This window comes from Empidonax traillii, unplaced genomic scaffold (genome assembly GCF_003031625.1).
Source record: "Empidonax traillii isolate 1590-97213 ecotype Southwest subspecies unplaced genomic scaffold, ASM303162v1 scaffold30:size3273891, whole genome shotgun sequence".
Lineage (NCBI taxonomy): Eukaryota > Metazoa > Chordata > Aves > Passeriformes > Tyrannidae > Empidonax > Empidonax traillii.
The window spans coordinates 574,261-601,756 of record NW_020955223.1 but is presented as its reverse complement, the minus strand read 5'-3'; the positions used below and the strand labels follow the sequence as shown (position 1 = coordinate 601,756).

The 27,496-nt window shown below is 42.8% G+C and overlaps 1 protein-coding gene across 2 annotated transcripts; it reads right to left on the bottom strand.

Moving 5' to 3' along the window:
- Window positions 1-12,912: 12,912 nt before the first annotated feature.
- On the bottom strand, window positions 12,913-23,897 carry ASB4 (ankyrin repeat and SOCS box containing 4). 2 transcript variants are annotated; one of them, XM_027910763.1, is made up of 5 exons: window positions 23,617-23,897; window positions 19,617-19,916; window positions 17,121-17,611; window positions 15,384-15,497; window positions 12,913-13,709 (listed from the first exon to the last, which is right to left on the bottom strand). In XM_027910763.1, the coding sequence occupies exons 1-5, from the start codon at window positions 23,828-23,830 to the stop codon at window positions 13,521-13,523; spliced, it is 1,308 nt and encodes a 435-aa protein (XP_027766564.1). In that variant the 5' UTR covers window positions 23,831-23,897; the 3' UTR covers window positions 12,913-13,520. The 2 variants fall into 2 exon arrangements, with proteins under 2 accessions (XP_027766564.1, XP_027766571.1); XM_027910770.1 differs by lacking the exon at window positions 12,913-13,709 and having other exon boundaries at window positions 15,463-15,497; window positions 17,083-17,611.
- Window positions 23,898-27,496: the final 3,599 nt, after the last annotated feature.

Below are 27,496 nucleotides of genomic sequence, written 5' to 3'. Positions count from 1 at the left end.
ATCTTTGTCTAGAGTATACAGGTGTGAAAAAGCTGTCTTCACTGCCATAATATATTTGAGTATTTGTTGATTTTGTATAGAATACAAGGTCACAAACACATACCTAGGTATTTACTGTTGTCAAGTAAACACAATTTATACCTTTCTGTTTGCACCCAGTAATGCTTGAATATGAGTTGTGATATCATGGTACACCTGTAACATAGCTGCAGCTGCTCCAGGTAGGAGTTGTAATTTCTGTTTAAAAGCAGCTGAGGCACGTGGGTGCTGCAGAAATGTCTGTAATTTTGTTTGCAGAGTGAAGCTGCACAACACATTCATGATGCAGACAGAGGTTTGTATAGCACTTAAGAAACCCATGTGGAATCTCTGCAGTATTATGAATTAGGTCTATCTACCTAGATAATACAGCACCTTTTCCAGCATTCACTGAATTTTTATTCTGAAAGTAGAGCTGTAGTTTTCAGTCTTTTACCTGGATGTAGATGATGAAATAATTTTATAATAAAATATTTTTAATCAATGGTTGTCTAGAATCTTTATTTTCTAAGAAGACTAGTGCAACAAGCACTTCTCAGATCATAGCGCAGGCTGGGAGGCCCCAGACAAGGGCCTTTTTGAAGTCTTATAAAATCAAGTTGAGCAAAACAATTGTATCAGATACAGCAGGGGAGAGAAAACACTGAAACTGATCTGCTTATGCTTAATTCATCTGTTACAAGGTTACATTGTGCCTAAAATTACTGCATCACCTTATGCATCATCTTAACTCTTTCTGATTAGGACAGTATCCATCTTCAGAGATGAGAACTGGGAATCCTTCATCAGTGCATGTTCTATGCTCTTAAGTAGTTATGTTTTGTTCAGCTCTAAAGAATACGAAAATTCACCACTAGTTTTAGTTTTATATAAAAAAGGCATCCATCATTGAGTCTATATTTAACAAACAAGTTTTCCCACAGACTAAATGGAAGCCTGTCTTTCAGCTCTGAAGCAATGGGACAGCTGACTCTTAATAACTGTAAAGTGAGAAAATGGTAGTGAGCAGATGGATCAAACTGTGACATGATAGAATAGTTTTGTACAACTGGTACTTTAGCAGACTTGTGTTGGCTTGGGACCATCCTCCATTTTCCTTAATTTTAAGAAGACAGAGTAACTAAAAATGCATGTATGCTTTACCTGAAAGAGTAGAGGTGAAAACCAGCCTGACTCTGGGTGCCTGGCAGTAAGCCTATAAGTGACAGCCTTGTGTGCTGAGTTTGCTGTTCTTATAAAAGTGGATGTTACCTTAAGGTTTTTCTAATTGTAATGCCACAGAAGCAGATCAGGTGGTGTATATTTTTTGCATTTTCAGAAATGTACCACTCTGACATATATCAGTATGCCAGGTGTGCTGGGAGAAACAACCCAGAACTAAAGTACACCAGGACTTCAATAAACTTATGTGGAAAACAAAAGGAAACCAACAACAAAAATACCCATTGTGTTTTCACTGTCCTGCAGTCTCTTAAGACAGGACTAGCACATTTCCCCTCAGGTTTTTCCAAGCAGAAGTACATACACATGCACTCTGTACCTTGCCCATGGCAGGCTCGGTAGCCGGGATGCTGCAGTGCAGCAGGATGCACTCAAGCTGCTGTGCAGCTCCATGTTGAAAAGTGGCCTCAGCACGCCCAGGTCTCTCCACAGCTCGCTGTGCACAGGCTATGAGTCCCAGCCAAGCTCCAGCAGTCCAGAAGGAGAAATGTGGTTATTTTTTCCTTCTCCCACACAAACTCAGTGACTAACAGAGGCCGCACACCAGCTCCTGGTTCAGCAAAGCTGTGTGGGGCCTGGCTTGCTGCTACCGGGGGGTCACTGACATGAACGGGTTTACCCACGGCTGAACAGTTCTGGTTTCACGGGAGGTAAACAGATGTTGCACTTTTGCCCTTTGCTCCCTGATCAGGACCTTACACAGCCAGTTTCCTCATGTCAACAGAAACCACGCCAAAGCACCCTGTGTTTGATCTTCCAGATCACTAGCTAAAGAGTGTACACTGATTGTGTTACTGGTGCCTTGGGAACACATCCAGATTAATATCCTTGAAGCCTTCATACGCAGTTGTTCATTATCATCTTTTTCCTATCACTTAACCAAGTTTTTAAATCCACTAGACTTCGCCCTTAGCATGCAATAATGTCCTTCCCAAAGCGTTATTACAAAATAAGCTTTGCTACCTTTGATAAGAAGCACTACTGGACTGGAAAAATATTTTTTTCCCCTTTATGGTAGCAATGATGACTTAAGAAGATCAGGTATAATACCCCAGAATTTTCTTCCCTTAAATTCTTGAGCAGTTTTGGCAAATGGGAGGTAGAACTTGACAGTTCATGATGGCTTGGCTCAGCTACTTTTTGGAGGTGGGGACAGTGAAGAGGAAGGGGCAAACTTCTGGGTTAACATCTTTGGGTTTGTACTTCCCAAAAACTGACAACACAATTTTAGATGCCTATGTCCTGATCCTGTATTAGAGGCCCTAAGGTGGCTTTGCATGTCTATGCTTGCATTCACGTTCAAGACAGAATGACTGACTCAGCACCTAGCCAAATGCTGCTCCTCCTCACAGTCAGCAAAGAGAAAAACAGGACATGCAGGCAGGTAGCTTCAATCAGTCCTGCTTCTCTTCCTGCATCTCAAAGGGAGGAAAGGGCAGAAATACCCCATGGGCAGTCTTAATTCTTCCTCTCAGTCTTGAATGTCGGGTGGCACAGCTGGAATACAGTCCTGGGCTTTCAGAATAGCCTGAGGCCCCTCAATAATATAAGATTTTTATATAAGCAGAAAAATGTGTATGGGGTATCAGGAGCTGCTTCTCACAAACTCTCCTCGATATTTCTTCCACAGTTACGAAAGAAAACCAAAACAGAGTGCAACAAATTGACCCATGTAGAATTAGCACATATTTCCCTGTGTCACTCTCTTGCTTTGCAGTTCCTAGCAGGAAGAGGCAAGAAAAGAAAGGACCTATCTGATTCCCTGCTGTGTGAGGGGGACGGCCTCGAGGAATGATCCTCGTGCTGCCCTCCTGGAGTGATCTCCATTTGAAAACCCAGACAAAATAGTGATGCAGGAAATACAGCCAAAGGAATGACCACCAATCCCACTATTTGGGGCTTCAGAGCATCCTCCTGTAAGGTGACAGAGTTTCTAGTTTAGGACAGGCATACTTTAGGTTACATTAATCTGGATATGCCCTGTCTGCAAGACTCAAATAAGACAATCAAGTAAAACAAACAAACAAACAATTTTCATTGCTGTTTATAGATTGGGTTTTCTATACTTTCTCACAGTAGTGGACTAGGCCTGAAACCCAAGAACCTTGGCATGGGACTTGGCACATCAAGTACAACACCTTACCATGATACCGTGTACAGGTCTCAGTGTGTGTGCTGAGACTGAGTTGCGTATCAAAGCTCCCTATGACCACTGTCAATATGTCCAGAGGACCCCAGAAAGTATCAGCTTCTTCCAAAGCAGACACCTGCTTCTGGTGTCTGAGTAGTGATCCTGTCTTAAATGGCAGAATTCCACAGACTGTAATGGGACCCCAGGCATCTGGGGCACATGCAGGCACCCGTGTTCAGATGGCATCAGATGTGAGCTGACTCCCAACTAATTCAGTTACCTAAAAATAGATACCTGGTGCTATATAAGGAAGCCTGAAGTACTCTGCCTGTCTCTCATCTCTCACTCTGGAAGACCAGAGGTCCTTCACAGGTCCTTTGTCATGCCTGCCAGTCCCATGCAAATACATTTATGGACACTCCTGGGTTTCTAAAATATCACTGAAAGTTTATGTTTAGGTAAATGACTCAGTTTCCCTTACTAGATTTTTGTGTTTGTGGGAAACTGGAAATACAGAGCTCAAAATGGCATCACTGCTGTGTCATTGCTGGTCAGAGTGGATAGATAATGGAAAATCCCAGACAATATTTATACTGCAGCAAATGCCAATGGGATCATTGCAGATGAACTGGCTGCTGGCAGAAACTGTGTCAGCCTGGAGCTGCCTCTGTGCAGCTTGTCATTACAGGCATTGCTGATCTGTCTGGATTTGGGGTTGGTCCTAGTGTCACGTGACCATAGGAGACAGCATGAGGCTCATCAGTCTGCAGTCCACAGGGCAGTGGTGCTGCTGGAGAGCTCTGAGCCATGCTTACTATCCCCAGGACATCCAAATACCAATTACTTGGTGGAACTTTTATGGAAAATTAGACCTAATCGTAACTGATGCTGATTGTTAAATACCACGAGGCATATCAGATGCACTGAAAGCTCTTTTTTTGAGTGTTTTTCTCTTTTCCTAGCAGCTTTACTGCCTACAACAGTCCTGGTTGATTTTTAACCAATTAATTGGGAGACAGGCTGGAATACCTGCCAGAGCTACTTGTCCTCTCCTCCAATCACTGTGGCAAGCAGCACTGTTAGTAAACGTGCATTGCAAAGGGTATTGGCGACCCAGAGTCAAGGCCCTGCTTACAAAGGGTATTACTGGTGGAATTCAACCTTCACGCAGGGGTGGATCAGCTGGTTTGGACAACTCTCAGTATTACCAGGTACGTGTCATTGCTTCACAGACCACAGGAAGCTGTTTGCTCAGGCATAAAACTATGTTTGTGTTGACACAAAAGCACTTCTTTCTGCTTAGTTAGGACCTGTTATAAAACCTTCTGATCTCACTGGACAACTTTCTCTTGCTTCTAATCAGCTTTGCCTCAGGTCTAACATAAATACACAATGAAGAAAATTTCATTTTCAAACTCTGACCAGGGACATTCTTAAGTTTTCACGATTCATGTTATTAGTGTGGATGCCCAGAAGTCTTCTGCTGGTCCAAATACCTTCCTGTGCTTTGCCTCCATAGCCTTGCCTTGCTATTCCTCTCTTCTTCCTAGTCCTGCTGCTGGTGCCTGGCTCTCCATCCTCTGAGCCTATCTTCTGTAGCTGAAGGATGGGAACTGTGCTTCAGAGGCATATCACACCCCCAAAAGCTTTTGATGATTTCTTGAGCCCACTGGATGATCAGTTCACTTGAAAAAAAAAAATCATAACAGCTTTCGCGTATTTCCAGGCTTCTGTCTTTCGGATGACAACATCCATGTACTAACAGCTGGAACAATGGCAAAACTATTCACTGGAGTGCCATAAATTGATGCAGGCATACCTTGGAAATTGTGTTACAGAAATTTGTATTCAGAGCTGCCCAAAAGAGATGTTTTCATCCCTCTCCAATGAATAGTCCTTGCCTTCTCCTTTGCTCTGCAGCAGAATGATATTCCTCACCTATGAGTATTGATGTTAAGGGAGAGGATGTGTCTTTCCTTTAAAACTGCACTATAGCAGTCAAACAGAGCAGAAAAGAACTGCAGATCCTCCCAGTTCTTCTCAGGAATGAACACATCCACTGCCTTGGGAAATGAGAGTTTTGGTGGAGAAGGTCTATTCTCAACAGCATGTTGTTTCAGAAGGGGGCTATTGAATTTCTTTAGAACAGATGAAGATTCCAGCAAAGCTGTTGACAATGAAAGGGTAAAATAAATGTTTTTCAGCACTTCTTTGAAGTATGTTAACACTGGAAGATTTGGGGTTTTAAAATAGTGTAAGCATTTCTAGAAAAATTATAAGATTTCGCTTATAGAAGGGTTTTTTTGTTGTTATAAGATTCAGAAGCAATTATTCAGTTGTTCTTATCTAAATAGAGTATGGATATGGAATACAGAATATATGTGATGAATCAGTGGTTGTCTATAAATGTCTGGAACTGCTGATGTATTCACTTCTCTTTTCTGTAACTTGTTTCTAATATATGATAACATTTTCAATCAATAAAAGAATATAATCTAATGTGGAATCAACATAGTAACCAATGTAAATGATAGATATTAGAGTAGTAGTAATTCAACCTTAGACCTCACATCTCATCCACTGAAATTTGTGGCACGCTTCCTGTTGACACCTGTGAATTGTGGGCAAAGCCAAAATGGTTTGAGCTGCTGATCTCAGCTCCTGATCTGTAGAAGAGACACATACAACCCTGAAAGTCTCTAGGAGTCAGCAATCAAACTAATTTTTAACTACTTCAGAGTGCAAGACCAGACGAGAGACCAGCCTCACTGTATTACCTCCCATGAGGTCTGCAAGATGGCACACCTTGTACCTGAGGAATTTATCAAGTGTCACACATAGAGGAGGAGGAGAATTATGTGAAATATATTTAGACCTTCAAGATATGTTGAACAGAAACGTGTATGCACATATGGCCAACTTAAATGCACTGAAATGGCTGACAGCTCTTGCTTCAGCCCATCCCCCTTATCTGATGCAGTGCAGCCCCTGAAAACTTATTGGAAAACCTTGAGCCCCAAACACCCCAGACCAGAGGGAGGTTAGCTCTCACCCTTTCTATTCAAGTCAGGTGAGACCAAAAGCCTAGGTTCATGCTGGGGAAGTCTAGGTGCAGAGTAGTCATTGTCTCTGAGGTATAAATGTGACCCTGTTCTTCAAAGTAGGCAGTTTGTCCTTGTGTCCCTGGCCACCTAGAGCCCAGCTGGGATAAAGGGGTTTTGCCCATGTCTGGAGACAGAAGGACAGGACTCTTTAATAGCACACCACAGTGACTAGCCACAGCTTGTGCTCATTTCACACAGCTGAGGCTTTTTTAAAAAAAAAAAAAAAAAAAAAAGGATTAAGATTGTCCAAACCCCAAACAATGTGAGGGCCTGCTTCAATATGGCTGGAAGATTATTCCAGCTGTTTTGGGCTGAGAGCCTGAAAAAGCGAAGCTTGCCTCCCATAGTCAGTGGAGCTCCAGACACTTGGACATGAATAGCTTGGTTTAAGCAGAGGGCAGACTGGCAGCTAGTGTTAGATAAAAGGACAAAAACCTGTAAATAAGAAGGGAACGATTATAAACCTTTAAAATACCCTTCAGGAAATGCATAGCTGATGTTCAGTTCCTAGCTGCTGGATCTTTTGTTCTGCTTACAGCTTTCCATCCATTTATTTTCCCTTTCTTTTTATAAGGACAAACACTGAGTGTACAGCACAGCCTGCTTCAGCCGGGACTGGAGGCCACGGGAAGCAGTGGTGCCTCTGGGCGTTGTTCTGGCAGCCTCCCGAGCCAGAGGCAGGGAACTCACAGGGACAGTTTGTTCCCTGCTGGCTGCACCAGGAGCTTAAAAACATGTTTATGTCGAGTCAGCGAGAGCCGCCCAGGCTGATCACGCCACTGCTCTCCCTCCCTTTCCAGGCTGCTGGAAGGAGCTGCGTCAAAGTCCAAGCCCATGTTTAAGTCTGTTCCAGGTACTGCCTGCAGTTTGCTCCTGCCTCCCTGGAGCCACTTCTCTACCATCTCACCGGTGCACCCAGGTCACCTGAAACTGAAGGGCAGCCAGGGTTGCCTCTCTGCTGCTCTCCCTGCCCCAGGTTGGAAAGGGCAACTCTCCCTGTGCTCAACCTGGTGCCAGCAATCAGGTAGAACTCAGTGCCATTGGATATCAAACCCTCTCACACTCACAGCATATCCAAGCAACAGTGGATGGTGTACCCCAGTCAGCTGATAAAGGAGTCCTCCTTCTTGATCTTCTACAGGCAGGATGCAACCCCTGTCAAAGCTTAAAGGGACACCAAAGGTGTAACTCAGGTGTAACTGTGAAGCATGGAGGTGCTGTGTCAGGTGCCCCGTGAGAGGGGACCATGATGGTCACAGCATAACATGTCAGGTACCAGTGGAGCTTCAAACAGTCAGAAAGAAAAGAAGGTGAGAACTGGGTTACAGAGACCTCTGTGATCTGCAGCTGTGTCAGGGTCTCTCAGGTGCCTCCATCCAAGCTTATGAATGCCACATGCCTGCCTGGGGTTGTATATGCATCTGTGTATTTGCCCATTGTTAAGGTTCCCCTGAGAGTCCTCAGCTACCCCTGAGGACAAGTGCAGGAGAAAATGCTTGGGTTTGCCTTGAACTTGCAGTCACTGCAGCAGGAAGTTGCTCTCCACAGAGGGTCTGCAGCCCACACTGGTGGCTTATGAATCCTTCACGCCAGGGACAGGCCTTTGAGAGTGCCTGAGGGGGAAGGGCATACAGGAGCACTGACTGTGACCAAATGGAGTCTCGTGCTATAATAACATTCAAGATCCCTATTCTCAACCAGAATTGTCTGGATTCAAACCCCTTTCTTCCCACAAATAACCAGCAAGCTTACAGCTATACTGAGACAGTGCAACTCCACATGGACATAAAATGACTCACTGACACTACTGACATAAAATAACTCAGTGCCAATTGCAATATCAACAGCCTGAGCAGCCACATCAACTGCACTGTTACAAAACTAAAGCATGGTATGATTCTGGCACAAGGCAAAAGGCTGATACCAGCATTGATAGCGCCAGCTTGAAAGAACAGAACTGAACGGTTCATCAGCGGCATAAAAATCATCCCATGCCCTGATGTCCTCATTTCAAATGCCTTAATTGTAATTTAGCAGCACTCCATAGGGTGCCTATGCAAGGTAAAGGTCAACACACAGCTACCACATGCTAAGAAAATGTTAACTGTGTATTAAAATCAAACAGGTCATTGGAATGCATGATATTCATCATCTCTTTCCACTTTATGTCTTAGGAAGCTTGAGATGCATTTGCAGAAATAGTAAGAAACAAATTTCTGAGCAGCCAACTGATTTCATCTGACAGTTGCTGTATATAGCAATCTTTTCTGACCCACTTGTCTGCTGTACCAGAGGTCCCTGCCGTTCTACAAATAGAGCCTGTGGTGGATCTTTTCACTACTTTAATATAATTCTTGGGGAGGTTAAGGTGTCAGACGCTAGCTAGGCTTTGGCATCTCTGCTAATAGCATGTTCTGCACTGTCATTTAGTAGAAATGCAAACCCTAGGGATTACAGGGAAATTCTACTGCCATATCCTGCAAGCAAATGGAAATATTGCTGTGTCTGACCCATCTGTATATTGTAGTGTTTCAGAAAAGCAACAGCAACCCTTCAAGAACCCTGCAAACCTTCCAGTACCCTGAAAACCTGTCATGCCTCTTTGGCTCCTCAGAGTTTAATAAAGGTATATAATTGCATAGGCCACCCCAAACTATTTCAATCTTCCTTTCAATCTCGAAGACTGAACTCTTGTATGTTTAATTTAAAGATATTTGTCCTATGAGCAAAATCTGCTGCCAGAAGCATTAACGTGTTTTCAAAGGACGTTCCTCAAATACAAATGAGCTGAGCCCCTGTGAACATTTTAATTGATCCAGCAGTGCTTGCAGCTAAAAGTAAAGCTACCACCTTTCATGGTCGACCAGAATTTTTCCCCTAGTGCTTAATATTTCTGTTCCTGACATTTTACAAAAATAGTCACTCTTACTCAGCCTGGGAGGTTTATATAAATTCACGTTCACAATAGTTAATGTGATTCTGTCAAAATCGGTGTATAGGCTGTAAGATATTGTCCCGTGGAAAGATAGGAAATGTTTTTTCAAGATAGTAAGTGGCTGTGAATAAGTAAAATTTCATTGATGCCAAAACACTTCTGGGAACTTATTTGTTTCAGTTGTGATACCTTGATTTGGGTTGAAAACTCCAACAGAAACCAGGTCAAAGATTTTGACTGGGATCTCTGCAGGTTTCCTTACACCCGCCAGTGTGTGCACAGACCCATGCAGAGATGCCAGAATCAAAATGGGTATTTCAACACCGTTCTACTTTCATGTAGTCACGAGGTTTGGTCCAAATCCTCACAAGATGATGCAGCCAGCCTCATCACCCTCCACAGAGCCCTAGTGACAGTGCCATATAAAAGCAGGAAAATGGTCACAGACAATCCAACCCCTTTCTCTGATGGCTTTTCAAATACTAAGGACAGAAAGATATGAAGTCCTGGTTGCTTGTGCCAAGTGGCCCAATGCCCTATATTTTGATTTGGGCTTTGAACTTTTTCCTCTTTATAAGGCAAACTCATATTCATGCAGTCCATTATGAGAAAAGTAAGGGATGTGGAAACAGCATCCCCTTGTGCTGAAAGTCCTGAGACTGAGTATTGCTACCATTCAGCCATTCTGATCAGGAAGCTTGTTTTTGGAGCAGAGGTGGGTGACACTGATTTTTAGGTACAGGTAATGAGCATATTGACAAAACTGGTATCACATTGTAGCACCACTCTGTATGTGGAACAGTTGTTGATACTTATCCAAAGCCCCTTTTCTGGAGTGAAGATCTGCTTAGCACATCTTTCAGCCTTGTGCAACCTTCCTGGTCTTAATATCACTGCCAACAGCAGCACTGGGAACCTAGACTGTCTCAAGGACAAATAGTCGAAGTTTTAAAAATGTTGGATGAAGGCTGAGCAGGAACTGGTCAACATTTACTGTTTCCTCTTCCTATGTCCTGCAAGGCTCTGGATCCTCTTCTTGTTGGCTATCCATTGAGAAGTCATTAAGGGAACTATGGGAAAGAGCTGCCAGTGAGAAAGGGTAGTTCATTCTTTGTGCCCATCTGTGCTTTAAATATTCTGATAGATTGTGGAATGCAGTGGAAATGTTTCAAAAATGGCTACATCTCTACTGGGAAGCCCAATGGCCAAAAGCAATATCTTGTCATTTCATGGAAGATACCAAACAAACCTGAAACCATTTTTCTGTCCTTTTAGGTCATGATTATGCTCAAACTTGTGGTGTAGAGGTCTCTCATTATTTCCATGTGCAGCCATCCAAACTAATGCAGCTTTGAAAATATAAAAGCATGATCAGGAGTTATATGGCAGTATGAAATTTCAAGACATCTCCACTAAGTCAGAATAATAAGACTGTGCATCCCATGAATTTAATAAAAAATGATCTTAATATCAGATACTCCCACTCCTCACATGAACTGCTCCATCCAGTGTGTAGGAATAGAGTACAGCAAGTGAGGAAAAAAAAATGCTAAAAAGTAACAACTACTAAGGCTTACTTACTCTTGGTCTTCCTAACTTCAACAACAAAACCAATTAAAGTGCATCATTTAGGACATTTTTTTCTGTGACTGGGATATTCTCCAGTGTTTTTAACAGCTTGCAAATTCCTATGACTGTAATCAGACTGATCCCACTGTGCTCCCTGTCAGATCCCACAATGGCTATAATCTGGCACCTGCTTGGTATAAAGCTTGGAAGTGAGCCTGGGTGCTCACAGAATAAAAATTAAGCATGTTCACTACAGAAGGGGAGGATCAGAGGGAATTCAGGAACACTGGTGACAGCCTTTTTATTTCCCTCTCAGCAAGAGAGTCCTGGCTACGACAGGTCAGAAAACACTGCTATTGTTCTGCCTTAAACCTCTCTCTTCCAGAGGCAGAATTTTGCTTTCAGAAGCAGCCAGTGTGCGGATGCATTCCTAAAAAAATCATGTACCTCCATCTGTCTCTTCTGGACTGCCCATCTTTCCCCATTGTCAGACTGTTAGAGAGCAACAAATGTTTTCTTGCCCTGACCAGTTGGACAATCCTCTTCCTCATGCCTGACTTAGATAGATACATCACCTAGAAAAGCAGTGGGTTTAGACAACCTACTCTTCTTTATCCATTCAAATTCTCTGGTTTTCCTCAGTGCAGAATTCATTGGACTCCAGTGACCTGGAGGTAACTCAAGTAGAGTTTTCTATAGACAACCTGCCCAGACGCTGATCATTCTGCCCAGTAAACTACTGTAATGTCTCTGATAGAGATATCTCTGCAGCGGTATGGAAATCTCTTACCAGTTTATTGAAGTACAGGGACCTATATTACAATTTTATGCCCAGAAGAAAGCATTTACTCATCATCTGTGCTGGCTTTAAAATTCCTTATTGGAACTAGAAACTGCTAAATAGCAATCTTCATTGCTATCTAGCTAAACATAGACAGACTCATGAAGTGGATGCTCTCCTAACACAGCATACAAGCTTTAATTAATGAAAACTGAGATGAAAGAGAAGCGATTTGTAACACTAAATAATCTGTACATTTCTTCAAATGCTGTTATTGCTGTTTTGTGACACACAGAGACACTTGAACAGCTTGGCTGCCCCTGTTTGGCTGGGCCTCTCTTGCAAAGACATAGTTATAGCAATGAGGACTGACAGCTTCACAGTCAGAGATGCAATGAGAAGTCAGGAGTTACTGGCTCCCAGTGGTGGGCACAGGTCACCTCCCTTTTCACAGAGCCCAGAATTGTCAGGATCTAAAAAAAAAATGAAGCAGCCCAGACGAATTGCATCAGACTAAAAAAGGGAAGAAAAATGGGGTTTACCTGTAGGTCAGATCACACACTTGCCCTTACTGTGGGATACTTGCTGTGCGAAATGCCACTGCCCTGCATTTCATCCTTCTGGACTGGAGAAAGCAGCTCAGCCAGAAGTAAAGGAAATCAGTGTTGTCAGGTCCAAAAGCACAGGGTCTTCAGATCAGGGGGATTGGCAGGTCTGTAACAGCCCAGCAAACATATCTTCATCTTCAAAACACCTTTTGGTTAAGGTGGGATTCCTCTCACCTGCACTTAGTTGCCAAAACTGAGGTGCTAGCAGGCTTGGTTCATTTTATAGTCAGTGATTATATAATTCATATGCTTCCCAGATCACATCCAACACCATCCTGAGAGATATAGGGATGGGCATAAGAATACTGTGCAGGTTGCAGGAACAAGTCTTTTTTACCTGGCTTTCTTGACATCAGGATATGAATTTGTCATCGGTCACAACGAGAGTGTAAACAGAGACAGCACGTGCTAAAAGCTACCCGGGCTTGAATATCAAAGTACAAAAATTCCAGGGCTGAACAATTCAATCCTGTTTACCTACTGTGATCGATAAAGGAAAAATTTCTTACAATTAAAAAGGATATAATTATGACAAAGCTTTGTAAGAAACAGACAGGTGTAGAGAACAGTGAAATAACATTGAATTGAGGGTCAATCAACAGGAATATACAGAAACTACTGAAAGACTGTCTGTGGTCACAATTTGAGACACTTTGCCCATTTTTTTCTGGGAAAACATTTCTGTGACTCCAATAAATGTCCTATTTTTTGGCAGTATCCTTTCTTTTACTCCCAAAACAACAGCTAAAGAAAATTATAGTGAAACAGTATCAAAGGTTGTTCCGACTGGATCTAATGCTATCTAGCAGGCAGTGGAATAAATACTGAAGGAAGCAGCAGTACCGTTAAACCTAGGCTGAACAAAGCATGGCAATATGTGTCCATGTGTGTTTGCAGCAGGGGACCTTTCCAGCTCTGCCTCCTCAGTGCAAACTGCAGCTGCAGCAGTGATTTCTTGGGGTAGGAAAAGAGAGAAGCTGCAAAGAGAGCTGATAAATCCCAGTCCAGCTTCAGGCTGGCCTGCAAATGGACACATGCAAAGGGCTGTGTCAGGATTGTGACTGGAGCTCCAGCACCCCACAGAAGCATATGGATCCATGAAGGGAGAAACCAGTGCCTGCTCTGTGGCAGCTCAGTAGATGATTCCTTCTGGTTCCAGCAGCAAGTACTTCTTCATGGACAGTGGGATGGAGAGCAAGGGGACTCCTCGATGGCACCTTTCTGACAATATTGCCCGAATTGCACACCTGCATAAATGCATGAGTGACCGTGGTGAATTGGTGCACACAGTGAACAGAGAGTCATAGAAATCCTGATGCCGCTGTAAAAAAACCACAAGTGTATTTTAGGGCAATGAGAGTGGTTTTCTTCCTCCCTATTCCGCTGCCCACATGTAGCCCTTGGCAGAACAAGATCAAAAGCTCAGACTGCCATCTTGTCCCTTGGAGGCACATCAAGCACCAGGGACTTTGTTTAGCCAAAATGCCTGCAAAAAATTCTTATGCTTGCCTCAAACATTTAGTGTTAAGCGAAAGACAGTGATGAAATATTTAGGTTTGGTCTTCGGGTTTGGTATGCCTTATATCCATCAGTTTGAGGTGCAGGTTCCTCTGTGGTGTAAGTCCTGGACTGAACAGACCCTGCAGCCTGCCCAGGGTCAGAGCACATGGGTAAATTAATCCACTAAACCTCACCATGGGGCAGTGAGGCAGCACAATGCCAGTGGTACCAGTGAGTTCACTGGGGCTGTGAACAGCAAAGTAGTTTTGGTCTTAGTCATCGCCCCAGTGGCCTTCTAGAATAAATCAGATTGCATCCCCATGAGCAGAAAAGTGCAGATGCTTACAGATAATGTCAAAAAACCCCAAAGCAAATGGTAAATACATGTGACTACATGTGACTTGACCTTATTTTATAATCTTGTTACTTGATAGATCTGGTTACATGTATTTTCAGGTTATGCTTTATGTACGATAAAATGTGTATTTGTGTCAACAAAAGTTTTTCTTCGCTTTCGTGTTAAGTTCAGCTTTGACAGCAAAAACTAAAACCTCAACAAAGAAATAGAGTGACTGTGACCTTTTCCAAATAAGAATGTCCCTAAATTTCAGATTAAAATTTTTGTTTGAAGAAAAATTTTTACTATTATTATTGCTGTTGTTGTTGTTGTTGCTGCTGTTATTAAGGTGAAAAAAAGACCTTTAACTTTTAATTTTGTTTTCACCATAATGTTGTGGGTTTTTTCTGAACAAATCTGACCCCAATAAAGTCTCACAGTTTCTCTGGCCATATAACTCTGCTTTATAATACAGATGGAGTTCCCTAAACCTACTGACAGACAATATATGGCAGATATTACTGCATTTCAGCACTGATTTTAAATTTTTGAAAAAGCCTAGTATTAACAAAAAAACTAGTTGTAAACTGGAATATTTGGACTATGAGGATTTCTGAATTAAAGGGATAACCATGTCAAAGCATGTAACTTGTCCCACAATTTTGCCTTTTGACACATTTTTCCTCTTTTAATTACTTATTTTTCATCTAAATTCTCCCTTGCATTTTCAGCTAGTCCATCCTGTTTGCAGAAACCTGACCTATGCAACAGAACCTAAAGAAACCTAGTCATACCCATATTATATGGCACTTCAAAAATATTTGCTGACTTGAATATATAAATATATCCATTGACAGACCTGAAGAAACACCAAGACAGACAGAATCTTTTCACTTAATGAATACAGGGACATCTGAGTTTCTGCAGCACTGCTGACAGCGGGTCCTCCAGTTTGCAGTGAAAGCTTCTCAAAAATATGTCCTTTTTTTTTCAGTGAGTGATATGCATTTGTCAAATGAGTGATATTAAATGGGGAAGTCCCAAATCCTCTGTGATGTTCTTCTCTTTCAAGAGCGTTATTTCTGTCCTGCTTTTGGATGGGGGTTATGCAAATAATGAGCTTGGATTTTACTCAGTTACAAATCCTTGAGAGCTTACCTCAAAGACATCCTCTGGTATGGCTGCTTTCCACTTCGATGTTGATTTGATATGTTCATAGGAATTGACAACGACCTCCACAGCTCTAGGGTGGGAATGACAGGCTTGTAGCACCTGCAGGCAGGATGCATGGAGACCATGAGTACCACCAAAAAGCTGGGGATAGCTTGGATGTTTGGCACTGTGCAACGAACTGAGACAGACACAGCCAAAGGATTATGAGAAGATAAGACTGGAGATGCAAAGGCACAAGACCCATCTACACTATTCAGCACAAGTTCAGCAAGAAACCCCAGGCTAGTCCCAGTGGAGGTGTGCATATCCCAGTTTAACACCATACAGATGTACTGGTTTAGATCTCATGAGCAGTCTAGCTGGGGTGGGCTTTAGCACCCAAATCTAGACATAACTTGTTCATAGCTGGGTTGAGTGACTTGATATAAGGCAAAGCCATGCACAAAGTCCTTGCTCCAGGTCATGCAGCACAGGAAGACAATAAAATCCATTCATATGAATCAAAAATGCATTGCTACAGCAAAATTTCAAAGAAGACCAGGAGATAACACAGGTCACAAGGAAGGTTTTCAAGCCACACAAGGCCCCTGAAACAATTCTTCTGTCCAGTAACTTTAGCTCAGTAGGGAAAAAATCCCAAGTCTATTGTCACTCACCCATAGGGAATTACACTTTGCATCACCCAGTTTTGTCCCACAGAGTCACCAGGTTTCACAAACAAAACTGCAGAACATCCCTCTGGGATAAATATCAACCTTCATTTTTTATAGACGGGTAAATGTTGGTTTGGAAGAGACACACAATTCATGCAACAGGAGAAAGGCAGAGGGAGGAAGAGGAGATCCCAGGCCTGGCTTTCAAATGAGCTGCAGGAGAGCATTGTTCTGTTACAGATAGGACCCGCTCATCCTGGGCTCAAGAAGGCACAACCAAAAGTTAGGTATTTTATTCAAAAGCTTCTGGTTCCGTGGCTTGTTAAAACTTTGTGGAGGAACCATAAAATGTTGCTCAGAGCATTGGTGAGAGAGAATAAGTCCTGACTACAGCAGGCTTACTTGGCTGTCTGGTATATGAAGACTGTCAGGTGCTTCTGTCACTGCCTTGAGTTTTGCAGACATTTAACACTTTTTCAGGAGAGACCCTGTAATTTTTTATTTTTTTTTCAATCAGCTATGAGCTCAGGGCCAGTATTTCCCTTTAATTATCACATTTCCTGGGAATAATCCAAAGCTTTATTGAGATGTATTTAATTTTGAATAGACTTGAATAGATTTTTAAAGGTCAGATGTGACAAACTGAATCAAGTGGTTTCATCTCTAATCTTTAGTGGAGACCGTGAAATATGCATTTTGTAAAACTCAGTTAAGCCTATATGAAGCCAGGTTTGATAAAGGGATATAGGTTTTCTGGAATGAGAAGGTGAATCTGCTCTGGAAAAATTAGGCTTGAACCAGCATTTAGAGTTTAGCATTTCAGGTTGATTAAGAGCGAAAATGGGATCTGCATCTGGTTTCTGGTATGGGCAACTGTAATTTCATTTCAGTTAAATCATACCACTCTCATAATAGGTCAGCTCCCAATATTTCAGGCATTCTGGACCCACACTGACAGGACTCCAGCAAATCCACACACTACCAAACCCTGAAGTTTGTATCTTTCATCCCATTCCTGTTCAAGACATCACCTTTCTCCATATCGCTAGTGTACAAAGGCATCCTTAACCTTGTGGAATTGCAGAGGATATATCCTAGCTGCTCCATGATTCAGTAGCAGCTGGTAGCAGATGTCTGGCTGAGCAGCTGGCCGCACAGATGTCACTTTTATGATATACTGTAGGGGTGCACAGCCATTGACATCCATGATATTTGCTTCTGCTCCTGCCTCCAGCAGCATATGGAGAAGGACATGATCACAGTTCCAGGCAGCTTTGTGGAGCGGTGATTTGAAATCCTCATCACGAGCATTCACTTCAGCTTTATAGTCTAAGAGCATCCGACAGATGAGGTGGTGATCCTGGCTGTATATCTGATCCTTATAGTGAAGGGCCCAATAGGCTGCACAGGCCAGGGGAGTCTCCATGTAGGCATTGAGAGCATCAATGTGTGCTCCTTGTTCCACGTAAAAGGCCACGAGCTCTGGGACACCCAAACGCGCAACGACGTGCAGAGGTGTCTCCTCATCTTTGTTGTTTGTTCTTATGTTCACATTTGCTCCTGCCAACAGAAGATGATGGGGGGAAAAAATAAGGTAATGAAACACTTGTTTGGCCATCTCTCTGACTGAGCCCTCATTCCCCAGGAGAAGGTCAGGGTGGGTAACTGGCATGAAAGACACACATGAAAATGCTTGTACATCTCTTAAGCCCCCAGGGAGTAATTTCAGATTCTTGGATCCAGCTTCAGACGTGATAGCCTGGCCCCGAGCTGGAAGAAGACCTTGACTGAGCACTCTATTTTGGTGCAGCAGCAGGCCCAAATCTCTGTGTAAAATGCTTTTTCCTATAAATTAAAAACTGTAGGAGAAAGGATCGGGTCCGACGGCCGCGTTTGTGCCCAGCGGTTGCTGCAGCTGAAGCAACAGCACCATCTGCCGACCAGAGAGGCGGCCCCTGCCCCTCACAACTAAGACCGAGGTGTAAAGATTGCGAGAGAGGAAGCAGAGTCAGAAACTACCTCTGAGCTGAAAACCTTGAGTGCTAGAGTTGTCAAGCCATGTCGAGTGTTGTCGCGTTCGATGTCCCTGAGAGAGCATCGGCAGTTTGAGTTCGGAGGTGGTAACTGAACACGGGGTCAGCACTGCTTGCCTGGCGATCGCCCCAGCCAGAGGGGGTCAAACAGCAATGATCTGAGTGGATCTCATGTGACACCACTGAGTGGAGATGGCAGGTGGAAGATGCATCTTGGGAACTTTGGTACCGGGGCAAAAGGAACCCTCGCTTTGGCTGCTGGGGGAGATGCTGCTGTGTGAATGTGCACACCTGATATGTTTTGCTCCAGACCTTTCCCATCTTATCTGAGGTCCCAACACTTAGCTCATATGGAGATTTGAGTTTACTGAGTACTTTGGGAGGAAGGGTGGCTTGTAAAGTACTATTACACTGTTGTGGATGGGTGGGTGGAGAAAGCCTACAGAATACATCCTTTCACTTGCATTCATTCTGTGATGTATTTCATAAGAGTATATTTGACTTTTAAGCTTTTCTATCGTAGCAAATTCAACTCCTGCTGTCAGGACTGTTTGCTTTGGGGAGGATACAACTGGCAGCATTTATTTTCCTTTCTACCAAACACAGTAATCTGTATTTTCTCCAGCAGAAGAGAAGTAATGTTGTTCATTTATGACTGAAGATTGCCTTGCCCACAAAGCATAGTTGGCTCTGCATCTCAGGAGAAGGCCTCAATAACAACACATGCAGAAAAAGCCCCAAAAGCATTTGTATTTGCCATAGCAGAGTGTGCTAAATAGGTGGGTCTTTCTGTTTGTAACTAAATACTTGAACTGTCTGATTTTGCTGTACCACTATTGTTAAGCAAATAATGTCTGACAAATATATATTTATGGAGGAATTACATCTATGCATAGCTTCATTTGTTACAGATCAGCATAACATATCTCATTTTGGGAAAATGAGAAAAAATCTTATATAATAGCCTTTTTTTTTTTTCTCCAAGGACTGCATAGATGCAGGAGTTTGGCTGCTGACAAATGAAGAGATGATATGAAAAACTGCATCCAGTTTTTCAAGGCCAGATCTAAAAAATAAGTGGTTAGAAGAATTTTACTGAGATCAAGAAAATTCAAACAAGAAAGACAACAAGAGAAGTGCCCATTCATGTGAAAATAGCTCAATAGTAAACCTAGATGAAGGAGACATAAAAAAAACCCCAAAAGAAATAGAAACTCCTTGATTCAGAGGAGCTCTTCTGCTGATGGAGTGATTGGGTAGTGAACTAGAGGCCCCAAACTGGGAAACAATCTTGGAGTAAGGATCTGTGGCCAGGGAAAGGGAAAGAGAGATGGGATGAGGAAACGTAATGGTGAAAACTTTCTCAGATCAAAGAGATGGGGAAAAGGAGCCTGAGACGAAGACATAAATAAGCTGTGAACAAAAGGGATAAACACACATGAACTTTGAGAAACTGTCTCCCAAGAGAAAGACCGGACCATGCCCATCATCTCTGGCTGTGCCATGAGAGACACTCCAGAGCTTTACCTTACCTCTCCAGATCAGCTGCTGGGCACAAGGCATGGAGGCTCGTGTCGTACAGAAGTGCAAGGGTGCCTGCCCACTCATTGAAAAGCAGTTCAGCTTAGCTCCGTGGTTGCAAAGGATCTTGAGACACTCAACATTTGCCATTTCACAGGCTATGTGGATCGCAGCTTTTCCATTGGGCCGGCAGTTGATTGTAGCTTTGTGATTGAGGAGGACCAAAAGACTCTCCAGATGTCCATACATGACAGCCAGATGAAGTCCAGTAGCCCAGGATATTTTTAATTTGTAGCTAGGCAGCCAGTACCCTGTACAAAGTGAAAACATGTTACCAGCCTTGGCAAAGACTTTTCTTTGGACTATCCACCTACTGAGAATAATAATTGAAGGGGAACGAAGGGTTGGAGTTTTGATGTAATTTACTGTATTTTCACTAGCTTAATGTACACAAAGTTCTCTCAAGTGTAGTTTCATTTTCATTAAGCACTGTTACTATATGTGATGAATAGCCTGCCCTTTGGAGAGATAATTCCTATAGAATAGACACAACCTGAAATAAGCTATTAGATTTTTTTGTGACTTATGTAGATTAAATGAAAAAATATTCTTAGAGTGTTTGAAATGCCATCACCTAAAAAAATGGGGAAAATGGGATCTTCAGCCTGGCAAATAGCTGAACAAAGGCGGCATAAGAATAAGAAGGCAGCATTTACTTAGGACAGTGACTCAACAGACAATTCATCCTGCTGGTTTTGCATAAGAGATAGCAGGATCTTGCACATCAGAAGCTGTATTCAGACCTTCAGGGATGCACTGCACATAGATGAGCCCTGGCAATGTAGATGTAGCTGTGCCAGAGACCTCCTGCCAACTACTGCCACTGAGGAGGATGGAGGGAGGACATTGAATGCTGATATAAATTAGGTTGAAGAGCCAAATAGAAGCAGTGACACTTTAGCATGAAATTTGGCTCCAAAATGTATGGATTTTTCTCAGAAAATGTCACAATTATTTGTTTTGTTTTGTTTCATTTACTTACATGCAACACCAAAGAACATTAAAATACTTGTTCCTAAAATAGGACTACATGCTTAACAACTGCACAGATACAGTCTCTGAAGTGATTACCATAATCATTTGCTTAAAAAAAAAAAGGATCATAATAATATGCAGAAGGGCAGCAGAAATCTAAAACTTCTTTCCTTTTTTTTTTTTTTTTTTTAAGATACAGCAGCTGCATCTTAGCGAGAATGTGCTTATAAAATTATCTGGGTTTGATTTATCTGTTTCTCCTTGGATGGCTGATCTCTTGTCTATGGTGACCGGTGACAGTACCTGAAGGAATGGCCTGAAATTGTGTCAGGGAAGGTTTAGGTTGGATACTAGAAAGAGGTTCTTCACCCAGAGGGTGTTTGGGCACCGAAACAGGTTCCCCAGGGAAGTGGTCACCAAGCCTAACAGAGTTCAAGAAGCGTTTGGATGATGCTCTCAGGCACATGGCGTGACTCTTGGGCTAAGGGTTGGACTCGATGATCCTTGTGAGTCCCTTCCAACTCAGCATATTCTGAGATCCTGTGACTGCCTTGTTGAAATCTGTTATCATGTAAAAGACACACAGAAAATACTCAAGATATATAATGAGGTTAAAGTAATTAAAAACCTTCCTTTTTTAGACTCTAGTTTTATGTAGTTTTTCAACCTTAATGTCATATAGATACAGTATTTACAGTACTCATGGGTGTTGTATTAGAAGGAAGATGAGGAGGAAGGAAAGAGGTAAAAGAAGGAAGAAGAAAAAAGGTGCTGGTGACAGGGAGAAACTGATTAATTTTTCGCTTCCCTCCTAGTTAAATTGCAAGTATATTTTTAGATAGGGGCAAGAAACTGCAGACATCATCTACTCTAGGACCAAATTTTGGGGAGCACCAGACTCCAGTCCTCAAGAAACTCACACTGTGAATAGCAAGAGTAGTCAGCCCTGAGGCACCAGACTGCACAAATGGGGTGACAGTGTCCTCTGAGGACACACAACCTGCTGACTCTGCAGATTACACTGGCAACTCCGGTAAGGCAACTCTTTCATCATATGCCCTCAAACCAGGCACAGAGTAGGTGGGCTACATCCCAAAGTCTATGCATATGGCAGAGCAAGCTCCTTAAATTACCTCCCTATCCAAATTCACATGCAGTATTCCCCCTTGTTACCAGTGAGCTTTGGAGCACTGCCAGCTTATCCCACACAGAGCTGGGTCTCATATTTATGGCCAGATGTAAGCCATAAATTATATGTTAACAGCAGGAAAGTGGTATTTAAAAGCCAAGTTATCACTTTTTATAGCCACAATTTTTCTGCCTGAGACCACTGCTAGTTTTCTCTGACTGTGCTGCTGCAGGTGAACTGTCCTCAGATATCCCTAGGGAGCATCTTCCATGTCCTCTGCCCAAACTCACAGAAATCTCTGAGCTCAGAGGGACAGAGACCATGCTCTGAGCAGGAAGCAGATGTGGGCTCCATGGGATACCTCATTCATCTTACCTGTTTCTTTGGTTAGAAACATGTAAAAGCCATGGTTCAAACAAGATCAATGTCTTTGAGAGCTCTCAGCCTCTTTGGAAGAGAGGAAGCAAAGACACTGTCACCCATGACATCTCTTTTCCACTTCATCGCTTAGGGCTATGGCAAAGCTCAGACTGAACTGTGGGGTGGTAGGGATGATTTTTTCCCCCCCTCTTCCTCCTCAGTGAAATTCCCCTTTCATGCCACAGTTATCTGGTATTCAAAACAAAAGTAATATTTACATGAGTTGATAGAGTGCCTCCTGCCTTTCAGACAAGGTGGATACACTGCTGTGATTTAGGCCATAGCGTGCATTTACCTCTCTACTTTTTGGAGAAAGGAGAGACTTCTTCAAAAGAGACAGGTTAATGCTTACAGTTAAATGATCTACAATTAACAATCTATGCATTAATCCTGGAATCTTAAACCACAACCAGAATGCATCTTAGCCTGCTGAGGACAGAAGAAGGCGTATTTTAAGATACATTCAGCACTGTGCGGCTTAGTTCATACGCTGTCCCTTAGGGAAGTGCATCATTACTGTATCATCCTCACCCTGAAGAAATCAAAAGAGCAGGAGCCAATCATTAAATAAGAGGTAAACACAGAAAAGGAGTAGAGGTAGGATATTTTCCTTTCTTTATACCACAGAAAAGAAGGTGCATTTGCTGTGCTGCTGGCACTGGAGGTGTTTATCTCCACATATGATTAACTTCTGGCAGAGACTCATCATTACTGTTTTCTAAATACACACAGAGAGTCTATTAGCAAGTAGGTCATGAAGTGTGTTGATTTTAGCAAAGAGCAAACTTGGTTTATTGCTTTAAGTTGTAAGGTTTTGGAAACCAAATCAGTGTATGGCTGAGAACTGGTTTGTGTTTTCTACAGTCCAAAACAAATGTCTTTCCTCACTGTATTTTTCCAGATCATTTTTCTGTTTTGATAAACTAGCACATCCTCACTTTCTGTCAGTTGGGAAAATAAATCTCCTCCCATCCAGCAACCTCCAAGGTGCACAGGATTTTCTTAGGTTTCCTGAGCCAGGCAGAATTCACTCTACTGCTACTGTAAATTGAAAATGGAAGACATGGAATATTTTATGTTTCTGAACAGTCTGTATGTGTGTATGGGTTCATGAAAGTAACATATACACCCCACTTAGCCTGCGTGTATCTATTCTTGGCTTTGTACCTGAGTTCTCTGCAAGGAAACAGTAAAGCATCCCCTGCAGCAAGGAGGCTCAGGCTGGGCTCTGGCCTGCCTTCCATCAAACCCAGGGGGTACAGCTGATAAGCTTCCCTACTACGGTGACCATGGCCATATGACCTACAGAGACATTACTGCCTATGAATCAGTTTATGCTGCAGCTTTAGAAGAGATGAAAAGCCACAGTTTTTTGAAAACCACTCAAACCCTTCTATTTCCTGGCTGGTGAACACTGCCACATTTACCTTGTTTGTAGGATGCCAGAATCAGGTTTTCATCTTCGACTTCAAACACTGTGTCCACGTCTATTTTCTTTTGGCTCAAGAGCTCCTCCAGAGTTTCAAAGTCATTGGACTTCAGGGCTTCAAGAAATGCTTTTTTCACCAACTTAGCAGCTGCTGCTTGAGTAATTTTCCCCTCTGTATTCTCTCCCTCTCTGTATGTCTCCTTTAAATCCATTTCCAAATGTGTCTGTTTGTGCTGTGAAGAGCGGTACGCTGAAGTCCCTACAGCACAGTTGCATGCTGAAGTTTCTGAAGACCAGAAGGTAATTTTATCACTCAGTCATGCTGATCTGCTTGTTCTATTTATATGAGGAGCATTTCGGGCATCGAAATGCCACTCTTAGATATCACGACACTCCTTTGATGAAAGCGAGGACAGCGATGTTAGCAATAAAAGCAAAATAAAAGTTATCTCCATGGGATTTATACACATTAAGCTTCATTAACCACCTGACTACCTTCTGCTACTGCCAAACGCTTACATTAAAAGACACTAGTCCTGGGTGTTGTTTCTCTGCTGGAGAAGCACTTCCTTTCAGAGTTGCCACTGCTGATTTATTGGTTGCAATGGAATGTGATGCTCTGCCTGCAGATGCCTTTTAACTAGTGCAATTCAGAAAACAAAAAAAAAATCCCCAAGGCTATCTTCCCATGGGAGGTGATTCACTGTTCCCCTGGACAGCATTCTGCATGCTGGTGTTGGTTTTAGGGGTGACAAGCAGTGCTCCTTGTAAGGAGAAATGCTGGGATGAGGGGACTGCAGGGCTGTACAGACATGTTATGTGGTGGGAGATCTCACACACCACAGGGGCTTAAGTGTGAGTTAACTCAGATGCAAGCACAGGAGGCTGCATGGGTCCATAGGCTCTTTTCTTTCCCCTGTTTGCCCTTCATCTGAATTCAGACCTTCTCCCTCACAACCCCATCCCCCTCTGAACACTGCCCCCTCCCTGCCTTTTCCTCCTGTCTTTGCCAGTCCCCTGTCCCTGTATTGACAGCAGGGATGCAAACCTTCATGTGACTACCGTGAGCTGCTGCCATGCATCACACAGAAGTGCTTCACACCTGCACCCACTTGGGCTGCTGGATGAGACCACAAGTAGGAGACTATTTACCCATGATTTGAATTACCAAGCAAAGTGGACACCACCACAACTATTATAAAGAAAGCTTCATGTTTATCCTTCCTGTGAATTTGGCTGCCAAATGGACCAATGAAGAAATGTGAGCCAGGTGGCAGTGGAAGTCAGAGCAGCTGCTCATCTCATAGGGTTTTTGGGTGCCAGACTCCTCAGACAGCCCTGTATGGACCCACAGGAGCCCTGTCCATGGGAATGCTCACCAGCCCTCTCCTAGAACCAGTGCTCAGCAAAGGTGTTACAGGACAGCAGTTCACAGAGAACTGGGAAATTTGTGAGTTCCTTCTACCTCTGTACTTTGGGATGAAGAATACTTTTAAACACTAATTTCCTGAGGTTGTGCACATTGTAAAAATGCAGTGAGAAGGAAAATAGGTGCTTTAGGTCCCATGCAGCTCATCTGGGTCTTTCTAGGCTTAAGAGGAGAGTCAGAATCTCCAGACCTTTACATTCCCTCCTGCAGGATTGCCTTCCCCTTACTTCATTACTTTCAGGAGGGGATGCCTCCACTTCAGGCTTTAAAAAAATGTTGGTGCTTGTCTGGTATGAGAGGAGGAACAAGATGTGAATTCCAGATGTTACGGGCTTCCTGCTACCTGCAACTTTTTTTTTTTTTTTTTTTTTTTTTTTTTTTTTTTTTTTTTTTTTTTTTTTTTTTTTTTTTTTTTTTTTTTTTTTTTTTTTTTTTTTTTTTTTTTTTTTTTTTTTTTTTTTTTTTTTTTTTTTTTTTTTTAAACCACTATATTCCTGGGAAGTCATGGATGCACAAAACACTGATATGTGGCTGCAATCAATTGTTCACCTCAGCTACCCTTTCAATTTGAAAAGGACTAGCTTTTTATCTATCATCTTCCATAAATAGTACTATATGACAGAATATCTAGCTGAAAGGATCATGCCGGTACATCACATGCTGGTCTGCTGCTTGAAGGTTGAGATGCACAAGCATGTTGCTGTAACAGATTACTGCACATCGGCTAATCCATCGTGCTTGCTCTTGGCTGACAAGCAAGGTGAAGTAATTTGTGATGGCTTTGCCCACAGTGAAAGAGAAAGCTGATTAAAATTACCTTACATCCCTCATGGTTCAAGAGCATGCACAGGAAAGAACAGCACCTCAACTTGCTCACCTTCAGCATCATGTGTGGCCCTGCTCTGACTTTACAGAATTTTTCTTAACATTATTAAGTTCAAAAGAGAGAAAGGAAACAATTATAGATACTTAACACTCCTAAGTGTTTTTCTGTAAGCAGCACTGGTTGTTTCAGCACCGTTATACATAAGAATGAGGAAATGGTTGTATGTTTTAAATTGATAAACAATCAGAAACAGTTAAATGGTCTGAACCACAATCAAAACATATTTAAGTATACATAAATACTGTAAATCATGGGGGGGGGGGGGGGGGAAGTAAAGGGACCAGTCTTTACTGTGCATCTGCATTTCTGTTGCCTTTATGATTTCCTGCAGAATTCTCCCTCACCGTACCACAAGGTGGCAGTTTGATTTTGAGAGTCAGCACTGATGTCATCCAAGCCTTACATCTGCCAAATATTCTGAACATATTCCTGTGAAACAATAGCTCATCCCCTGGTTAATATAAATTACGGTTGTAGAATTTAATGATATTTATAGGTTAGACTTGAGGCCACTGTCATGGGCACTGTGCATTCACACACTGTATTGACTAAAAAAACATGGTTTCCACATTTAGGATCAATTACCTAAATTACAGAGCTAATGGAATGCACATTTTTGCCGGGGAGACAATTCCTGCCCCCAAGCTTTCCTTCTGCTCCACTCAGTGCTACACAACACAGGACAAGCCACAAGCACACAAACACCTGCACCTCAGGGGGACAAGCTGGATCTGCCCCTCATAAGTGGTTACAGCAGTTCAGAAGGACCAGCAGTGAAGGTTCACACAGCAAACAAGGGAAGAGCAGACAACCTCTTGAAGTGCATTCTGCTTCTCACTTCAGGTGATGGGACCGTCGTTCCTGGCTTCAGATGTCCTGCTGGTGACCCTCTTCAGCATTATAACAGGCTGATTCTAAAGCCCACTGAAGTCAAGGGAAGTATTTCCACAAAATTTCAATTGGCCATGTCCTTTACTAGGTTTGGTACCAAGCAGCAGAGCTGAGCAGGAGAATGGAGGTGAGTGAATGAGCACCCTGGGGTGGTATTATGAGAAGGATGATTAGCAGTATGCATGAAAATCAGATTTGGGACTGCTCACAAGAAGACAAGCTTAAGCAGAAAATTAGAAGAGATGTGCTGGCAGACTGTGCAGAGGATGATTCCTGAGAAGCCAGGACCCCTCCATTGGCACTTGCTGATGTAGAACAATACCCTATTGGCAACCACATAACTCAGTGAGATGCTGGGAACAGCTCAGAGTTTTGGAGGTGAAAACCAACATCCTGAACTGTACACTGGGGCAGGTAGAAAGTCAGCAAAAGGAGAAATGATCCCCAAAGAATAGTGGTGATGGAAGCAGAGCCTTGGAGCTGCTCCTGGCTGTGATACTGAGCATCCTGGCAGCCCTCGGTAGTCCCTGACGAGCCAGCCTGTTCTGCAGCAACCCTGTCCCAGTGGCAGTGCCGGGGGGGTACGGAGTTCAGCAATAGATGCAGAGTCTCCTTCGTACTTGTCATCACAAATGTTCTCTCCTCCTCAGTTACAGAGGGCCTGCCTTGCAG

Excerpts from the sequence above, each read along its gene's own strand:
- ASB4 (XM_027910763.1), bottom strand. The coding sequence starts at position 23,830 with ATGGATTTAAAGGAGACATACAGAGAGGGAGAGAATACAGAGGGGAAA. Across the intron at positions 19,917-23,616 it reads TCTGGCATCCTACAAACAAG|GGTACTGGCTGCCTAGCTAC; the intron begins GTAAATGTGGCA and ends CACTTTGTACAG. Across the intron at positions 17,612-19,616 it reads CCAGCAGCTGATCTGGAGAG|GAGCAAATGTGAACATAAGA; the intron begins GTAAGGTAAAGC and ends TTCTGTTGGCAG.